This window comes from Somniosus microcephalus, unplaced genomic scaffold, assembly GCF_052327205.1.
Source record: "Somniosus microcephalus isolate GS21.2 unplaced genomic scaffold, FLI_Smic_1.0 scaffold329, whole genome shotgun sequence".
NCBI classification, from domain to species: Eukaryota; Metazoa; Chordata; class Chondrichthyes; order Squaliformes; family Somniosidae; genus Somniosus; species Somniosus microcephalus.
The window spans coordinates 292,049-312,664 of NW_028225516.1; the positions used below are offsets into that span (position 1 = coordinate 292,049).

At 47.9% G+C, this 20,616-nt stretch overlaps 2 protein-coding genes across 3 annotated transcripts in view; one reads left to right on the forward strand and one right to left on the reverse strand.

The window, feature by feature from the left end:
* Positions 1 to 645: 645 nt before the first annotated feature.
* Positions 646 to 1,759, forward strand: LOC147081868 (G protein-coupled receptor 68-like). The gene has a single exon (XM_085980643.1). The coding sequence runs from the start codon at positions 749 to 751 to the stop codon at positions 1,712 to 1,714; it is 966 nt and encodes a 321-aa protein (XP_085836769.1). The 5' UTR covers positions 646 to 748; the 3' UTR covers positions 1,715 to 1,759.
* A 2,286-nt stretch (positions 1,760 to 4,045) lies between these two features.
* Positions 4,046 to 20,616, reverse strand: part of LOC147081869 (D-glutamate cyclase, mitochondrial-like) — a 47,870-nt gene continuing 31,299 nt past the window's right edge. Inside the window, exons 9-10 of one of the 2 annotated variants that reach the window (XM_085980647.1) lie at positions 15,346 to 15,497; positions 4,046 to 4,452 (exon numbers count right to left, since the gene is read on the reverse strand). In XM_085980647.1, the coding sequence (XP_085836773.1) occupies positions 4,294 to 4,452; positions 15,346 to 15,497 (311 nt within the window). In that variant the 3' untranslated portion in view covers positions 4,046 to 4,293. The remainder of the gene's footprint in view (positions 4,453 to 15,345; positions 15,498 to 20,616) is intronic. The other variant, XM_085980648.1, reaches the window with a different exon arrangement.

The window sequence follows — 20,616 nt, forward strand, 5'->3', positions numbered from 1 at the left end:
GCTCTGGTGGCTTCAAATTCTCCATGTTGCTTTTCACAATTTTCAGCAGATCTTCACCACCCTGGTACCGTGTTATGTTCATTTATAAATAGATATTCTTATTATGAACACAGCTAGCTTTTGCTAGACACTTTTATTGAGCACATGTGGACTTGTACAGCATCTTGTAGAGGCTTCCATCTTGACTGCTGCCTTGTGGGTAGCCTAGCCTCATGGGTAATGTAGTCCTAATATAATATATAGCTGGGTAGTGTAGTCTTATACATACAGCTATATACAGCTCTACGGCTCCACCTAGTGTCCACTATAGAATGACATGCTATTGATCACTACAACCGCCACCTTCTCGAGGGCAATTAGGGATGGGCAATAAATGCTGGCCTTGCCAGCGACGCCCACATTTGAGAATGAATATTGAAAAAAATCACCATAGCTGGAGAGGTTAGGAGAATTTTTAGCACAGAAGGTTGTTTTTAAATGCCTTAGCAGAAACATAAATATTTGAAAAAGAAATATTGAAATGGTATGAGGAAAGGGCAGGCGAATAGGACAGATTGGATGGATCATTCAGTGGGCTTTCAGTGGCACGATGGGCCAAATGGCCTCCTTCTGTGCTGTAATGTTCGATAATTATATTGTTTCATAACTTCTCTGTTTTTCCTCTAGAGAGACATGTTTCAGTGAAGAAGAATTAAACAGAAAAGTATCATAAAATTTATTAGACGAGAAAGTCCCAGTATTGTGTTGAATGATGACCAACTGTTCTATCGACCACGGTATCCACCAGACCCTGTTTCCCACGGTCTACATCTTGGTCTTCATCGTCGGCCTCCCGACTAATCTCCTGTCCCTGTATCACAGCTACCTGCAGATCAGGCAGGGGAACGAGCTGGGAGTCTACCTCTGCAACCTGACCATCTCAGACCTATTGTACCTCATCTCCTTGCCCTTGTGGGTTCAGTATATGCTGCAACACGATGACTGGATCTTATCCCGGGGACTCTGCAAGTTCAGCGGCCTGCTCCTCTACCAGAATATCTACATCAGCATCGGCTTCCTCTGCTTTATCTCCATCAATCGCTTCCTCGCCGTGGCCTACCCTGTGAACTTTAAATCCCTGCACACCATGAAGACTGCAGTGCTCATCAGTGTTATCATCTGGCTCAAGGAGGCAGTCATCTGCACTTTCTTCATAGGCTCCAAGGTTCTCAGTAAAGACAAGGAGAATGACACCTTGTGTTTCGAACATTATCCTCTGCGCCCATTAGACAGGGATTTAAATATTTACAGGCTCTCTGTTGGGTTCTTCCTCCCGTTTATATTATTAGTCTTCTCTTACTACAAAGTGTTGACGGTTGTCCACAAGGTCCGTGGGCTTAACGAAAATCAGAAATTAAGAGTAAAAAAATTGGTGTCTGGGACAATCATCATTTTGCTGGTTTGCTTCGCACCCTATCACATTTTCCTGATGATTCGGACCATATTCGAGCACAGCTGTGAGTTCGCTCAAGATATTTTTGACGTTTACCATTTTGGGCTTCTGCTAACGAGTTTAAACTGCGTGGCCGACCCCATCTTGTACTGCTTTATATCTCAGAGTTCACAGAGCTGGCTAGCCAGATTCCTGGATCCTGTTAGAAATCTCTTTCACTGCCAGAAGAGACGAGAAATTGAGACCGTGGAGATGAAGACCAAATCACCAGTTATGATTTAAAGTAACCTTACATGTTGAGGACACCGCAAAAGCTTTGAAAACAATGATGGCCTCATCTTACAGTGTGTTGTAAACAAGCAAGTGCTCCTTTTATTTTTAGGTATAGAATAGAGCTCTGAATTAGAGCTTTGGGTAAGAGCTAGCATTTTCAGTAAGATTTATAATTGGATTTCGGGTAAGAAGTAAAATTGCTGTAGTTTTCTGGTAAATATTGTGATTGGATTACAACTATCAGTAAGAAATGGACTTAGATTAGGGATTCTGGTGAAGACTGGGATTGGATTAGACCTCCAAAGAAAGACTTGCATTTATATAGCACCTTTCACGACCACGGGACATCCCAAAGCACTTTACAGCCAATGAAGTACTTTCTGAAGTGTAGTCAGTGTTGTAATGTAGAAAACATGGCAGTCAATTTGCACACAACAAGCTCCCACAAACAGCAATGTGATAATCTGTTTTAGTGATTTTGGGATAAATATTGGCCACAACACCAGGGTTAACGCCCTTCCTCTTCTTCGAAATAGCAGCCATGGGATCTTTTACGTCCACCCGAGAGAACAGACGGGACCTCGGTTTTAACATCTCATCCGAAAGACGGCGCCTCCGACAGTGCAGCGCTCCCTCAGTACTGCACTGGGAGTGCCAGCCTAGATTATGGGCTCAAGTCTCTGGTGTGGGGCTTGAACCCACAACCTTCTGATTCAGAGACGAGAGTGCTGCCACCAACTGAGCCACAGCTGACACGCAAGGAAGAATTGAGGTTGGATTATAATTTTTGGTATAGATTTGGGTTGGATTTGAGTTTCAGGATGAGAACTGGGATTGGATTAGAGCTTTTGGTAAAGTTTTGGGATTGGATTAGAGTTTTTGGTAAAGATTGATTGATACAGATTAGAATTTTTGATGAGAACTTGAATTGGATTACAGCTTCAGATAAGAATTGAGGCTAGATAAGAATATGGTTGTATTAGAGCATCTGGTTTCTAATTGTAACACTTTTACATTATAGATCTTTTAATTTAAATTGGCTAGGTCATTGAATCATAGAATGGTTACAGCACAGAAGGAAGCCATTCGGCCTGTCGAGCCCATGCCGGCTCTCTACAAGAGCACTTCATCTAGTCCCACTCCCCCGCCCTTTCCCCGTAGCCCTGCAAATTTTTTTCCTTCAGGTACTTATCCAATTCCCTTTTGAAAGCCACGATTGAATCTGCCTCCACCACCCTCTCAGGCAGTGCATTCCAGATCCTAACCACTCACTGCGTAAAAAAGTATTCCTCATGTCGCCTTTGGTTCTTCTGCCAATCACCTTAAATCTGTGTTCTCGGCCCTTCCGCCAGAGTTTTTTTTACATGTAAATCACAGCTGGTGTCTCTTAGATGTTCTTTGTCTTTTTTCTTTGTGTGTGTGTGTGTAGGTGGGAAGTAGAGTCAACCCATACTTCTCTCCGAATTCTCTACGTAGTTAAATGCAAAAGAAATTCTTTCCTCGCTATGAACTTTGGATACTCCAGCAGCTTCTGATCTAAAGTCAACCAAATTACAAATGCTCTGAAGGTCATTTCTTATTTTTTTTATTCATTCTCAGGATTTGGGTGTCACTGGCAAGGTCCAGCATTTATTGCCCATCCCTAGTTGCCCCTTGAGAAGGTGGTGGTGAGCCGCCTTCTTGAACCGCTGCAGTCCGTGTGGTGAAGGTACTCCTACAGTGCTGTTAGGGAGGGAGTTCCAGGATTTTGACCCAGTGACGATGAAGGAACGGCCGATATATTTCCAAGTCGGGATGGTGTGTGACTTGGAGGGGAACTTGGAGGTGATGGTGTTCCCATGGACTTGTGGGTTCCCATCAGACAAGTATCAAACAATGCAAGCTTGTAGATGTAGTTGTTAAACCTAACAGTGGAGCCATCAAGAAAACAACTTTGGCCGAGAATTTCCTCGGAGGTGCTCCTGTTCCACTTTGTAACTTCACAGGAAGAGTGGAGGAAACCTCACTTTCGTGTGTAAACGGGATTTCCACCACATGTCCATGGAAGTTATGACAGTAGAACGGGAGCAGTGCCAAGGAAATTCACAGCCTTTGTTTGATAAAACTTGCCTAGGTGCATATGGTTTCAGCACTAGGAGCTCCCTAAATCAACATCTCCCACTATTGTATCCAAGTCCTAAAATATTCTAGTCACAACAATATTTCCTAGGCTTTTCCTTTATCTATCCAATCTTCTTCTTTAAATTTGTCAGACTTCTGAGGCAAAATGAAACCCTGAACAGTACTGGGCACAATTATCTAAAGAACAGTTTCGAAATGACTGACACAAACACTGGAATAAACTGTTTTGTGGGGAAGAAAAAAACATTTGTTGTATTAATTCTTGAAGTGAAACAGAAGCACAACACAGCCATAAAAAATTACATAAATCAAAAATAAATGCAACACTGCATTATAACATACCTGTCGTGCAAATATCATTACATTGATTAGTTAGTGTAAACCTAACGAGAACTTTCTCAGTTAAAAGGTTGGCAAGAATGATTGTAATTCTATATTAAAGGTTCCCTTATTGCTCACATTGTGACCTAGTTCGATAGGGCCTGTCCTAGGGTGATCTCCAACAGCTGTTTGATCATAGTTGAGTGCGTGTCATGAAACAGCAAGCCGTCCACTTCCATTCCCAGATTCCCGGTTTTTCCGCTTCGTATTCCATGTTCCACCAGCAACTCCAGCAGCTTTTCTTCCTAAGGACAGATGAAAAGATTGACTACAGAACTGAGAGGTTATAAGCATCAGGAAAGATTGAACAGGCTGGGGCTCTTTTATCTGGAAAAGAGAAGACTGAGAGGTGAGCTGATAGAAGTCTTTAAGATTATGAAGGGATTTGATAGGGTAGAGGCAGAGAAGGTGTTTCCACTTGTGGGGGAGACCAGAACTAGAGGCCATAAATATATGCCAGACACTAATAAATCCAATAGGGAATTCAGGAGAAACTTCTTTACCCAGAGAGTGGTGAGAACGTGAAACTCGCTCCCACAAGGAGGAGTTGAGCCAAATAGTATAGATGCATTTAAGGAAATGGTAGATAAGCACATGAGAGAGAAAGGAATAGAAAGTTATGCTGATGAAGAGGGGTGGGAGGAGGGTCGTGTGGCGCACAAACGCCAGCATAGACCAGTTGGGCTGAATGGACGGTTTCTGTGCTGTAAACTCGATTTAACTCGGTGTAACATTCAGTGTAACAAAAGGATGGAGCATTGAGTTAGCAAGAATGTATTCCTATGTCACGTGTGCTGCTGGGTCTGTGCAACACGGTGGTAGGACGTGGCTTCACCCCTACAATTAAACAAAAGATGTCTTCCTGATATTACCCAGAGCAACTGAGGAGAAACTACTTCATTGAGGGAAGAGATGAATAAAAGAAATCAAAAGGGTCAGTTAACCTATACTGTTCCTCCTAACACCAAAAGCTAGTGGACAGGTACAAAAAATACCAAGGGGGCTGGAATACAAAAAGTAAAAGTTACGTTACAGTTATACAAAGCTCTGGTTAGCCCCCATCTGGAGTAACTGCGTTCAGTTCCGGGCACCGCTCCTCAGGAAGGATATATTGGCCTTGGGGGAGGTGCAGCTCAGATTCACCAGAATGATACCTGGGCTACAAGGGTCAAATTATGAGGGCAGCTTGCACAGACTGGGCTTGTATTCCCTCGAGTATAGAAGGCTAAGGGGTGATCTAACTGAGGTGGTTAAAATGATTAAAGGTGCTGATAGGTTAGATGGAGAGAAATTATTTCCTCTGGTGGGGGGAGTCCAGAACAAGGGGGCATAAACCTTAAAATTAGAGCCAGGCCGTTCAGGGGCGATGTCAGGAAACACTTCTTCACACAAAGGGGTAGTAGTAATCTGGAGCTCTCTACCCTAAAAAGCTGTTGAGGCTAGGGGGTCAATTGAAAATTTCAAAACTAAGATTGATAGATTTTTGTTAGGCAAGGGTATTAAGGGATACGGAACCAAGGCGGGGAAATGGAGTTAAGATACAGATCAGCCGTGATCTAATTGAATGGCGGTGCAGGCTCGAGGGGCTGAATGGCCTCCTCCTGTTCCTATGTTCTATGTGTTCTTTGAGCCAGTTGCCTACCCAACAACAGCTACTGCACTTCAAACTAATTTATTGGACGTAAAGCACTTTGGGACACTTCTGAGAGACAGGATAAGGCGCTAAGTAAATGCAAGTCTTTCCTTCTTGACGAGAGATAGTGAAACAGGCCAATTACAGCGACAACTTGCATTTATATAGCGCCTTTAATGTAGGAAAACGTCCCAAGGTGCGTTGCGGAAACGCAATCAGACAAAAAAATTGACACCAAGTCAAAGGAGGAGATATTAGGGCAGGTGACCAAAAGATGGGTCAAAGGAGTAAGCTTTACCCACCTTGCTGGAGAGCAGGGCGTGATGTAGGAAACCTAATGTCGAGGAGGAAACAAAATGCACAGGAAACGACTGACACGATTCGTCCATTTCCAAAACAAAGTGAGTTTTTTTTAAGGGCTAAAAGGCTAGCACTGCAGCCTAGGACATCATCGAGGTGGTAATAGATTAGAAAACACAACCAATCAAGAAGTATTGGTTTGAAAGAAAAAGAAAAAGAGACTGTGGCGACATGCCACCATTGGACATAATCCGCTCACGGCGGCACGGACAGTTTACGCAGGCGCACTGCCGGCAGCAGCCGCCCCCAGCCGTGTGCCCTTTCCTCCGGCAGCTTGTTTCCCATAGGGACAGGCTGCCGGGAGCACTTCCTGTCTGGGGAGTATTTAAGTGGTTGCGCGGGCTTTTTAAGCACTTGTTTTTGCCATGATGTAAATTAAAGCAGTTGTGTTCCATCAACTCTGGTCTCGACTCCCATGTTTGCCGCGGTATCTCAACACTGGTGACCCCGACGCTCAGGACGAATCCTAAGCTAGCATGGCGGATACAAACGCAGTCACGGTTAAACTACCGGACTTTTGGGAGAACCTGGCCGAGGCCTGATTCATTCAAGCCGAGTCCAGATTCCGGCTGAGAAGCATTACAGTCGATGCCACGAAGTACGACTACCTCGTCGCCTCTCTCACCTGCGCCACAGTCCCTAAGGTTCGGGCAGCGCTGCAGGATCCACCAGAGGAAGGCAAGTACGAACATCTGAAGGCTGCGCTCCTTAAAAAACTTCAGGCGTCCTCCTACCAGCGCAACTGCCAACTCCTCGACCTTCCAGGCCTTGGTGACGCTTCACCATCAGACCTGCTTTCCCACATGCTGTCCCTCTCGGACGACAAAAAACCCGGCGCCCTCTTTCGCACGCTTTTCATTTGGCAGCTCCCCGCCAGCATCCACCCGCTCATTGTGGAGTCTGGCTCCATGGACCTGAATGAGATAGCTGAAAAGGCCGACCGGCTGCTCTCCGCGCAGACCGCCCGCGACGTCGCGCCCGACCTCACGGCAACGACCACGCGGTCCCCCCGGCTCACTAGGCCCGACCGCCCTTCCACTCCGGGTCACTGCTACTACCACACCCGTTTTGGCACTAGGGCCCAACGCTGCACGCCACCGTGCACTTTCAAACCCCTCCCCGCACCGGCCCCCACGATGGCCGCGGGGCAAAAGGGGCCCCTACTGTACGTCATCGACGACAGCACCAACCGCCGATTCCTGTGCGACACAGGAGCCCAGCACAGCATCACCCCCGCCTCCGCCCTCGAAATCCAACGCGGTGCACGGGGTGTTACGCTGGCTGCAGCCAATGGCTCTGACATCCGCACATACGGCACCCGCATGGTCACGCTCGACCTCGCAGGCCGCCGCTACCACTGGGAGTTCCTCACAGCCAAGGTCCTCTGTCCACTCATCGGTGCCGACTTCCTACGCGCCCACGGCCTCCTTGTCGACATTCCGAGGCACCGCCTCGTCGACATCAACACTATGGCCCCCATACCTGGCGCAGTCACCCCGGCCCGTTCGGCCGGCCTGACGACCTACTGCCTCGCCAGAGCCACGGACGACTACTCGGCACTACTAGTCGAGTTTCCCGCCCTCACTAACCCGACCTTTTCGGCCAAAGCCGCCAAACACGGTGTGGAGCACTATATCCCCACCACCGGCCCCCCCGGTCGCTGCCCACGCCCGCAGACTCGACCCGGCCAAGCTGGAAATCGCGCGGGCCGAGTTCACCACCATGGAGCAACTCGGCATCATCCGCCGCTCCAGCAGCCCTTGGGCCTTGCCCCTCCACATCGCCCCCAATCCCGGCGGAGGCTGGCGCCCCTGCGGGGACTACCGCCGCCTCAACGATGCCACCACCCCCAACCGATACCCGGTGCCGCACATCCAGGACTTCTCGGCCCGATTGGCCGGACGAACCGTCTTCTCCAAGGTCGACCTGGTGCGCGGTTACCACCAAGTCCCCGTACACCCCGCGGACATCCCCAAAACGGCCGTCATCACCCCATTCGGCCTGTTCGAGTACCTGAGGAAGCCCTTCGGCCTCAAGAATGCAGCCCAGGCTTTTCAGCACCTTATGGACTCAGTCCTCCGGGACCTGAACTTTCTATTCGTCTATCTAGACGACATTCTCGTGGCCAGCTCCTCCAAACAGGAACACCTCGAACACCTTTGCATCCTGTTCGGGCGCTTAGCCCAACACGGGCTTATCCTCAGCCCGGCGAAGTGCCAATTCGGCCTAGCCGAGATCGATTTTCTCGGCCACCACATCACTCCTGTTGGGGCCGTCCCCCTGCCCAACAAGGTGCAGGCCGTCCAGCAATTCCCCCGCCCTAAAACCATCAAGGGCCTCCAGGAGTTCCTCGGGATGGTGAACTTTTACAACAGGTTCATCCCCAGAGCTGCAGCCCTCATGAAGCCCCTATACGATTCCCTCCAAGGTAAATCCGGCAAGATGGCCGTAGCCTGGACCGCTGACACGTCAGGCGCCTCCGACGCCACCAAAAACGCGCTCGCCGACGCCACCTTGCTCGCGCACCCGAGGGCTGATGCCCGGGTCGCGCTCACCACCGACGCCTCCGACCATGCGGTCGGAGCCGTGTTCGAGCAGTGGGTCAATGGCGTGTGGCAGCCACTTGCCTTCTACAGCCGCCAACTGCGCCCCCCGGAGGTCAAATACTCTACTTTCGACCGCAAGCTCCTCGCGCTCCACCTGTCGGTCCGCCATTTCAGGTTCCTGCTGGAGGGCCGCCCCTTTACCGCGTACGTGGACCACAAGCCGCTCACATACGCGATGGCTAAGAACACCGACCCCTGGTCCGCTAGGCAGCAACGCCAGCTCGCGGCCGTGTCCGAGTTTACCACGGACATCCAGCACGTCTCCGGTAGAGACAACATTGTCGCCGACTGCCTTTCCCGTCCTGCCGTCTGCACGAATCACCTAGCGGCCGACTGCGCGCAACTAGCAGCGGCCCAGCTCACGGACCCAGACCTCCTCTCGGCGGCTACCAGCCTGCCAGGGCTACGCCTAGCCAAGGTCGTGCACGGGCCCGAAGCCACGGCAGTCACTTGCGACGTCTCACTCGGCCAACCCAGGCCGGTCGTCCCTGCAACCTGGCGCCGCCGCATCTTCGACGCGCTCCATAGGCTCTCCCATCCGGGTTCCCGCGCATCCGTTAAACTCCTCTCCCAGCGCTTCGTCTGGCGCGGCCTTAGCAAAGATGTTCGGACTTGGGCCAACTCCTGCCTCGCCTGCCAACGGGCTAAGGTGCAGCTGCACACAAAAGCACCCCTGGGAGACTTCGAGGTACCCAGCCGCCGCTTCGACCACGTACACGTCGACATCGTCGGTCCTCTGCCGCCATCGCAAGGCCAAACTTATCTTCTCACGATGGTCGACCGCTACACACGCTGGCCTGAGGCAGTGCCGCTGACCTCCACCACCACAGCCGACATCGCCAGGGCGTTCATTAACACCTGGGTCGCGAGATTCGGTGTACCGGCCGACATAACCTCCGACAGAGGCACCCAGTTCACCTCCGAACTCTGGACGGCCACAGCACGCAACCTCGGGGTGACGCTCCACCGAACCACGGCGTACCACCCACAGGCCAATGGGCTGTGTGAACGCTTCCACAGGTCACTCAAGGCCTCACTTCGCACCAGCCTGCAGGACAGTACCTGGACTGACCGCCTACCGTGGGTGCTGCTAGGCCTACGTACCGTGGTCAAGGAAGACCTCCAGTCCTCAGCAGCGGAGTTAGTCTATGGACAACCGCTGCGCGTACCAGGCGAATTCCTTCCGGAGGCTACCACGCCTTGGTCGGCCGAACAGCAGCAGCTCAACTCTTTCTCTTCCGCTCAACAGTTCGCCCCACTTCCAGTCAACCGACACGGCGAACTCGCACCTTACGTCCCGCCAAACTTACAGCAGGCACGTTTCGTCTTCGTGCGACACGACGCACACCGCAGACCCCTGCGACCCCTGTACGACGGACCGTACGAGGTACTACAAACCGGGGACAAGGTCTTCAAGCTGCGACTCGGCGACAGGGTTGAAACGGTCTCCATCGACCGACTCAAACCAGCACACACAGAACCAGGGGAACAGGTCCCCGTGGCCCGACCTCCAACTAGAGGCCGTCCCGCCAGCAAGCTAGCACAGCCGGCGGCGAACCGCCCGGCCTCACCAACTAGACCGGCGGCCACTCAGAGCCGCTCCGGCAGAACCATTAGACCACCGTCACGACTCGTCTACTCCTCCTAAGCGGATTCTGGGGGGAGCTCTGTGGCGACATGCCACCATTGGACATAATCCGCTCACGGCGGCACAGACAGTTTACGCAGGCGCACTGCCGGCAGCAGCCGCCCCCAGCCGTGGGCCCTTTCCTCCGGCAGCTTGTTTCCCGTAGGGATAGGCTGCCGGGAGCACTTCTTGTCTGGGGAGTATTTAAGTGGTTGCGCGGGCTTTTTAAGCACTTGTTTTTGCCATGATGTAAATTAAAGCAGTTGTGTTCCATCAACTCTGGTCTCGACTCCCACGTTTGCCGTGGTATCTCAACAGACTTGTATTTCTACAGTGCCATTCACAACCTCAGAAAGTCCCAAAGCACTTTACAGCCACTGAAGTACTTTTTGAAGTGTAGTCACTGTTGTAATGTAGGAAACACGTCAGCCAATTTAGAATCATAGAACGGTTACAGCACAGGAGGCCATTTGGCCCCTCGAGCCCGTGCTGCCTCTCTGTAAGAGCACTTCAGCTAGTCCCACTCCCCGGCCCATTCCCCGTAGCCCCACAAATTTTTTCCTTCAGGTACTTATCCAATTCCCTTTTGAAAGCCACGATTGAATCTGCCTCCACCACCCTTTCAGGCAGTGAATTCCAGATCCTAACCACTCGCTGCGTAAAAAAGACTTTCCTCACACCGTCTTTGGTTCTTCTGCCAATCACCTTGAATCTGTGCCCTCTGCTTCTCGACCCTTCCGCCAATAGGAACAGTTTCTCTCTATCTACTCTGTCCAGACCCCTCATGATTTTGAACACGTCTATCAAATCTCCTCTCAACCCTCTGCTCTAAGGAGAACAGCCCCAGCTTCTCCAGTCTGTCCACGTAACTGATGTGCCTCAACCCTGGAACCATTCTTGTAAATCTTTTCTGTACCCTCTCTAAGACCTTCACATCGTTCCTAAAGTGTGGTGCCCAGAATTGGACACAATACTCCAGTTGAGGCCGAACCAGTGTTTTATAAAGGTTCATCATAACTTCCTTGCTTTTGTACTCTATGCCTCTATTTATGAAGTCCAGAATACCGTATGCTTTTTTAACAGCTTTCTCAACCTGCCCTGCCACCTTTAATGATTATTGCACATGTACCCCCAGGTCTCTCTGTTCATGCACCTGCTTTAGAATTGTACCATTTAGTTTATATTGCCTCTCCTCATTCTTCCTACCAAAATGTATCACTTCACACTTTTCTGCGCTAAATTTCATCTGCCATGTGTCCGCCCATTTCACCAGCCTGTCTATGTCTTCTTGAAGTCTATCACTATCCTTCTCACTGTTCACTACACTTCCAAGTTTTGTGTCATCTGCAAATTTTGAAATTGTGCCCTGTACTCGCAAGTCATAAATATAAATCAAGAAAAGCAGTGGTCCTAGTACTGACCCCTGGGGAACACCACTGTATACCTTCCTCCATTCCGAAAAACAACCGTTCACCACTGCTCTCTGTTTCCTGTCACTTAGCCAATTTCGTATCCATGTTGCCACTGTCCCTTTTATTCCATGGGCTTCAACTTTGCCGGCAAGCCTATTATGTTCACCACATCAACTGCATTGCCCTCATCAACCCTCTCTGTTACCTCATCAAGAAACTCGATCAAGTTAGTTGAACACGATTTTCCTTTAACAAATCCGTGCTGGCTTTAATCCACACTTTATCCCTGATTATCATTTCCAAATGCTTTCCCACTACCGAGGTTAAACTGACTGGCCTGTAGTTGCTGGGTTTATCTTTACACCCTTTTTTGAACAAGGGTGTAACATTTGCAATTCTCTAGTCCTCTGGCACCACCCCCGTATCTAAGGAGGATTGGAAGATTATGGCGAGTACCTCCACGATTTCCTCCTTAACCTCCCTCAGCATCCTAGGATGCATCCCATCCGGTCCTGGTGACTTATCAACTTTAAGTTCAGACAGCCTTTCTAGTAGCTCCTCTTTATCAATTCTTAACTCATCCAGTATCTCCACTACCTCCTCTTTTACTATGACTTTGACAGCATCTTCTTCCTTGGTGAAGACAGATGCAAAGTACTCATTTAGTACCTCAGCCATGCCCTCTGCCTCCATGCGTACGTCTCCTTTTTGGTCCCTAATCGGCCCCACCCCTCCTCTTACTATCCGTTTATTATTTAATATGCCTATAGAAGACTTTTGAATTCCCTTTTATGTTAGCTGCCAATCTATTCTCATGCTCTCTCTCTGCCCCTCTTATTTTCTTTTTCAGTTCTTCTCTAAACTTTCTATATTTAGCCTGATTCTCAGATGTATTCTCAACCTGACATCTGTCATATGCCCCCTTTTTCTGCTTCATCTTATGCTTTATCTCTTCCATCATCCAGGGAGCTCTGGCTTTAGTTGCCCTACCTTTCCCCCTCGTGGGAATGTACCTCGACTGTACCCGAACCATCTCCTCTTGAAAGGCAGCCCATTGTTCGATTACAGTTTTGTCTGCCAATCTTTGATTCCAATTTACCCGGGCCAGATCCGTTCTCAACCCACAAAAATTTGCCTTCCTCCAATTAAGTATTTTTACTCTAGATTGCTCCCTGTCCTTTTCCATAGCTAATCCAAACCTTATGATACTGTGATTACTGTTCCCTAGATGTTCCCCTACTGACATTTGCTCCACTTGACCCACCTCATTCCCCAGAACCAGATCCAGCAATGCCTCCTCCCTCGTTGGGCCGGAAACATACTGATCAAGAAAGTTCTCCTGAACACACTTCAGAAATTCGTCCCCATCTCTGCCTTTTACACTATTACTATCCCAGTCTATATTAGGACAGTTGAAGTCGCCCATTATCACAACTCTATAGTTCTTGCACCTCTCTGTAATTTCCCTGCAAATTTGCTCCTCTATATCTTTCCCACTAGTTGGTGGCCTATAGAATACACCTAGTAGTGTAATGGCACTTCTATTATTTCTTAACTATAACCAAATAGATTCTGTCCTTGACCCCTCCAGGACATCCTCTCTCTCCAGCACTGTAGCATTCTCCTTAACCAATACTACCACCCCACCTCCTTTCTTTCCTTCCCTATCTTTCCTGAACACCTTCGGCTGAAAATTCAGTAGCCTTAGCGCCTCATTTGAGGCGCTAGAGGGCCTTGCGCCGGAGTTATGGCCAGTAGTGAAATTCCCTGGGGCCCTAAATCGGCGTTGCTCCAGTAACGCTGCGCCGGCACCGATGACGTCATCGGTGTGCGCAGCGTCCCGGTTGCCGTGGTAACCCGCCCGAACTCCGAAATTGAGTTGCGGCCGCCTCGCCCGTGGCAGCCGCAACCAGCGTTTTGTCAGAGGTGCCTTACTGCAGTTAGCGCCGGCGCATTAAAGGCCCCGCGGCGGCCGGCCGCTTTCCCGCCGGCCGCCTGCCCACAGCTCCCTCCCCGGACTTCTCTCCACCCACCCCCCCCGGAACAGATGCAAGCCCGGCACTTGTCCGAGGTGCCGGGCTCATTTTTAAGCAGATTTGCGCGGGCCGCGGCCGGGTGCAGGCAGCTCCTTCTTAACGGAAGGAGGAGGCCTGCACTTCCCCAGCCTGCCGCACCGCATCGGGTGCCGCAGCGCCGGAATTGTGGCGCGAAACGGCAGTTAGCGCCCTTTTCCAGGCGCTAAGACCCTTCAGTGGCGCCGGCAGCCGTTTGGGCGCGGCGCCACTGAATTTTTGGCGCGCGCAGGGGACTTAGCGCCGGCACTAATTTCCGGCGCTAAAGCCCTGGCTAAGCCAAAACCCAATTTCTAGGCCCTTATATCCAGGAATATTTAAAACCCAATCCTGCCCTTTTTTGAGCTAGGTCTCCGTTATCGCCACAACATCATATTCCCATGTGGCTAATTGTGCCTACAGCTCATCAACCTTATTTACCACACTTCGTGCATTCACACACGCGCACTGTAAACCTAAACAAAGGGCAATGTGATAATGACCAGATAATTTTTTTTTAGTGATGCTGGTTGAGAAATATTGGTCCAGGATTGAACTCCCCATCTCTTCTTTGAAAGCTTTTGGGTCTAGGAGGAGGGTGATATATAAGGAAGGATATACTCCTTAGAGGCGGTGCAACGAAGGTTCACTAGATTGGTTCCTTGGATGAGAGGGTTGTCCTATGTGTAGAGATTGAGTAGATTGGGCCTGTACTCTCTGGAGTTTAGAAGAATGAGAGATGATCTCATTGAAACATATAAGATTCTGAGGGAGATTGACAGGGTAGATGCCAAAAGGCTGTTTCCCCTGGATGGGGAGTCCAGAACTAGGGGTCACAGTCTCAGTATAAGGGGTCAGCCATTTAGGACTGAGATGAGGAGAAATTTCTTCGCTCAGAGGGTTGTGAGTCTTTGGAATTCTCTACCCCAGAGGGCTGTGGATGCTGAGTCGTTGAGTATATTCAAGGCTGAGATCGATAGATTTTTGGACTCTAGGGGAATCAAGGGATGTGGGGATGGGGCGGGAAAGTGGAGTTGAGGTCGAAGATCAGCCATGATCTTATTGAATGGTGGAGCAGGCTCAAAATGCTGTATGGCCTACTCCTGCTCCTAATTCTAATGTTCTTAAAATGAACAGAGGGTAGGAGTTCCATAATTTTGAGATCATGAGAAGGAACAAGCCAGAAGAGATGGTGTGATGAGTCTTGATTTCAAAACAGTGAAAATGCAGGGAAGAGGAAGGTGGAGAGCTGAAGGAACAAGAGAGTAAAACTCAGGAGCATTGAGCTTAGTAGTATTGATAAAATAAGAGACAAGAAAAGGCTGCGATGGGAAGAGAGAGAGAGGCGATAGGAGCAAGAGGCTAGAAAAGGATCACATGCAACTCCACTGGAGGAAGGAGATAGAGAGAAATGGTCCTCTATCCTGGTGAGAAAATACTGTTACCTACCTTACGGACACTAGGTAGTGCCGAGATACATCCATCCATTTCAGACGTCTTAGGAAACCCAACCGCTTTGCGTAGGTAGCGTTCGTGGATTGTACAGGTGTTGAGAATGTACAGAGCACAGGCTACAGCATAGCCTCCCCAGTTTGACACACCTAATAAAACACATTGCCATTTAAGATTGCTTCTTCTACTGTTTACAGACTGGAAGAGCTCTGTTTTGATTTAGCCAAATCTCAAGGTGTCATCAATCGGCCCATCAATCCCACTAATTCCAGAGCCTGCAACTGTTCTATGACAGACATCTATTCCACACCACCTGTTGGTCTCCTACATGGAACACTCATTTCTTTCCCTCAGAAAAATAACTTGCCTAGAATTTATTGAGAGGAACTAATTACGGGTACCCCAAGCCCGCCCCCACCCCAACCCGCCTCTGTGCCATCTTCCCAGGAGGCGGGTAGCCGACCCGTGCCGGGTCCCGTCTCCTGGAGGCGGGAAGGGGATTACAGCCACTTAACTGCCTGTTAACAGGTAGTTAACAGACGGTTAAGAGGATTATCCCCATTTTTCCAGCAGAGGCTGTAGAGAGGGCTTTAAACTAACTAGTCGGGGGGAGCTTCCTAGAGAACAAATAATAAAAATGACAACAGAGAAGGTCATAGACTTAGGTAGCAGTGGGGAAATTAAAAACCAGAGCGTGTCAGGAAGGGGCAGAAGGTATGGAGTAAAAGGTAAAGTAATAAAAAGGGCAAAAGCAGGAAATAAGTGTCACAAAACACATTTGAAAGTTCTCTATCTGAATGCACGTAGCATTCGTAACAAAATAGACGAGTTAAAGGCACAAATAGCTACATATGGGTATGATCTTGTGGCCATTACAGAAACATGGCTGCAGGGTGACAATGCCTGGGAATTAAACATACCAGGTTATTTAACAATCAGGAAGGACAGGCAGGAAGGAAGGGGAGGTGGGGTGGCTATGTTAATAAAGGAAGGAATCACTGTAATACAGAGAAATGATATTGGGTCAAAAGATCAGGACAATGAAACAGTTTGGGTGGAGATAAGGAATAATAAGGGGAAAAAAACACTAGTGGGCGTAGTCTATAGGCCTCCGAACAGTCGCAACTCGGTTGGACGGAGTATCAATCAGGAAATAGTTGAGGCTTGTAATAAGGGAACATCTATAATTATGGGGGATTTTAACTATCATATTAATTGGACAAATCAAATTGGGCAGGGCTGCCTTGAGGATGAGTTCATTGAGTGTATTAGGGATGGGTTTCTTGAGCAGTATGTAACTGAACCGACCAGGGGGCAAGCAACCTTAGATCTGGTCCTGTGTAACGAGACAGGATTAATTAAAAATGTCCTAGTAAAGGATCCCCTTGGAATGAGTGACCATAACATGGTTGAATTCCATATTCAATTAGAGGGTGAGGAGGTTGTATCTCAAACAAGCGTGCTAAGCTTGAATAAAGGAGACTATGAAGGTATGAGAGCGGAATTGAGTAAAGTGGATTGAGAAAATAGATTAAAGGGTAAGACGATACATGATCAGTGGTGTACATTTAAGGAGTTATTTTACAACTTCCAAAAAAAGTATATTCCACTGAGAAAAAAAGGGTGTAAAAGAAAAGACAGCCATCCGTGGCTAAGTAAAGAAATTAAGGATAGTATTCGACTAAAAACAAGGGCATATAAGGTAGCCAAATCTAGTGGGAGGATAGAGGATTGGGAAAACTTTAAAAGACAGCAAAAAATAACAAAAAGATTGATTAAGAAAGGGAAGATAGATTATGAAAGTAAATTAGCAAAAAATATAAAGACAGATAGTAAGAGTTTTTATAGTTATATAAAAAGAAAAAGGGTGGCTAAAGTAAATGTTGGTCCCTTAGAGGATGAGACCGGGAAATTAATGGTGGGAAATATGGAGATGGCAAAAACACTGAATGAATATTTTGTATCAGTCTTTACAGTAGAGGACACCAAGAATATCCCAACACTGGACAAGCAGGGGGCTATAGGGGGGGAGGAGATAAACACGATCAAAATCACTAAGGAAGTGGTACTCGGTAAAATAATGGGACTCAAGGCGGATAAATCACCTGGACCTGATGGCTTACATCCTAGGGTCTTGAGGGAAGTGGCGGTAGGGATTGTGGATGCATTGGTAATAATCTTCCAAAACTCCCTGGACTCAGCAAAGGTCCCAGCAGACTGGAAAACTGCTAATGTAACACCCTTATTTAAAAAGGGCAGTAGACAGAAGGCTGGAAACTATAGACCGGTTAGCCTAACATCTGTGGTAGGTAAAATTTTGGAGTCCATTATTAAGGAGACAGTAACAGGACATTTGGATAATCATAATTTAATAAGACAAAGTCAGCATGGTTTTATGAAGGGGAAGTCATGTTTGACAAATTTGCTGGAGTTCTTTGAGGAAGTAACATATAGGGTGGATAAAGGTGAACCAGTGGACGTAGTGTATTTAGACTTCCAAAAGGCATTTGACAAGGTGCCACACAAAAGATTATTGCTTAAGATAAAAAATCACGGGATTGGAGGTAATATTCTGGCATGGATAGAGGATTGGCTATCTAACAGAAGGCAGAGAGTTGGAATAAATGGTTCATTCTCAGACTGGCAATCAGTAACCAGTGGTGTTCCGTAGGGGTCAGTGCTGGGTCCCCAACTCTTTACAATCTATATTAACGATTTGGAGGAGGGGACCGAGTGTAACACATCAAAGTTTGCAGATGATACTAAGATGGGAGGGAAAGTAGTGAGTGAGGAGGACATAAAAAATCTGCAAGGGGACATAGACAGGCTAAGTAAGTGGGCAGAGATTTGGCAGATGGAATACAATACAGGAAAGTGTGAGGTTATGCACTTTGGCAGGAAAAATCGTAGAGCAAGTTATTATCTTAATGGCAAGAAACTGGAAAGTACTGAAGTACAAAGGGATCTGGGGGTCCTGGTGCACGAAACTCAAAAGGTTAGTATGCAGGTGCAGCAAGTGATTAAGAAGGCCAATGGAATGTTGGCTTTCATTGCTAGGGGGATAGAATATAAAAATAGGGAGGTATTGCTTCAGTTGTACAAGGTATTGGTGAGACCGCACCTGGAATACTGCATACAGTTTTGGTGTCCATACTTAAGAAAGGACATACTTGCTCTCGAGTCAGTACAAAGAAGGTTCACTCGGTTAATCCCGGGGATGAGGGGATGGACATATGAGGAGAGGTTGAGTAGATTGGGACTCTACTCATTGGAGTTCAGAAGAATGAGAGGCGATCTTATTGAAACATATAAGATTATGAAGGGGTTGGATCAGGTGGATGCAGGGAGGATGTTCCAGATGATGGGTGAAACTAGAACTAGGGGGCATAGTCTTAGAATAAGGGGCTGCTCTTTCAAAACTGAGATGAGGAGGAACTACTTCACTCAGAGGGTGGTAGGTCCATGGAATATGCTGCCCCAAAAAGCTGTCGAAACTACATCATTACATAAATTTAAAACAGAAATAGACAGTTTCCTAGAAGAAAAGGGAATTAAGGGTTACGGGTGTTAAGTCTGTGAATTATTTAGTTAATTAAGACACAGACTAATGAGTAACAATAAAAACAGGTCTTTACTGGTTGGAGGTAGGGACTATACTGAATACAAGATTACTGCACAGTGCTTATATACCGGTGTGTTCACCCCCGGTATTACGTCTACAGCAGCCTGAGAAAGTAGTACATCTCTTAAGGTGGAACAGGCTTAAGCTCTCTTAAGGTGGAACAGGTTACATACACAACACTCCTCCCTTCTTAGCTTTATAGTCATCCCCCCATTTAACATAACGTAATAACATATATACATATATAACTTCATGTTTAACGTAACATATCACAGATTCAGTCTCTGCGGAAAACAGTTCACTGATTCAATCTCTGTGGTGTAGTCGGTTCACGTTACTCATTCAATAGTCCTTTCATGGATTTAACAGCTTGAACTTCCGAACTGATTTGGCTCCGTTCGGAGGGACCACGTGTGTGATCTGGTAGAGGTGATAATGGTTCAGATGGGTCATCTTCTGTTTTTACTTTTCCTTTTCTGCTTCTTGGAGACTCTCTGGGCTCCATTGTCAGCTGCCACAGCTGCCAGCTGCATGCGCAGTTCCTCCTTCTCTTCCTCCTGTTTCCGCCGTAGAGCCAGCTTCTCCCGATGTTCCGTAGACTTTTGGTGCTCCTCCATGATTTCTGCACTTTGGGAGTCGAAGTTACAAGCTGGGCAGGACAGGACATCGTAATATTCGGTGTCGTCCACCAGGTCATGGTAATATTCGGTGTCGTCCTGAGCTAGACCAGTGAGAGGGTCGTCTATTTCCTTCATACCCAGCTGGACGTTAGCCAGCTCTTGTTCCAAATCCAGACATCTTTCCTGAAGAGACTTCTTCATGTGTACCTCTGCATCCAGCTTTTTCTGGGCTTTCAGCAAGTCGTTTACTAGTGACCTCATTTGTGATTTTAATACTTCAACTTCCTTTGGAGATTGATTGATCGGACTATGCAATCCCTCTACCGGAGCAGCTGTTTCAGCGGTCTGTTGTTCTACATTGACGTGAGTCAGCGTACTTTTGGCATCCAATGGCTGCTCTGTTGCAGTCGTTTCAGTCTGTGTCGTCACATCAGCCATCTCAATGACTTTTGAGAGCTCCGAACCCTTTTCCTTTGAAGATCGCAGCTCGTGTTCAAGTTTTTCCCATTTCAGAGTCTTGTCCCTCAGCATATGAAGGAGTTGGCTGACCGTTAACTCTTCTGACACCAGATTATGGCACGCACCTTCAGAACCTGAATCAGCTTTGATTCGTTCGGCCTCCTCGCGCAGATGGTTGGTGTGCTCCTGCTCCATTTTCTCCATCAGTTGCTTCTGTTGCCTTTCCAGATTCTCCCACTCTGTAACAAAGAACTTTTTTATTTCATTCATCTCTTGCTCAAAACGGCGAATCATTTGTTCTAATTGCTGTTGTAGTTTGAAATGGAGTTGAGTTCGAGCCCAGTGTCCCTCAAAAATGTGCATATCGGTAGACTTGACAGACTCAGAATTCTCTGTTAAACTATGTTGTTGTTGCTCAGTGGAATTCTGTGCTGAAACTTTGTCTTTTGCACATGGGTTGGTCTTACCATCATCAGTTCTAGAGTCTGGGCTGATTATCTGCACCGAGTTCTCACTCTTTATGGCTTTTAGCGAATGCCAGTCCATATTTATGTTTCTAAACCACTC

Coding starts and splice junctions, on each gene's coding strand:
- LOC147081868 (XM_085980643.1), top strand. CDS start 749: ATGATGACCAACTGTTCTATCGACCACGGTATCCACCAGACCCTGTTT.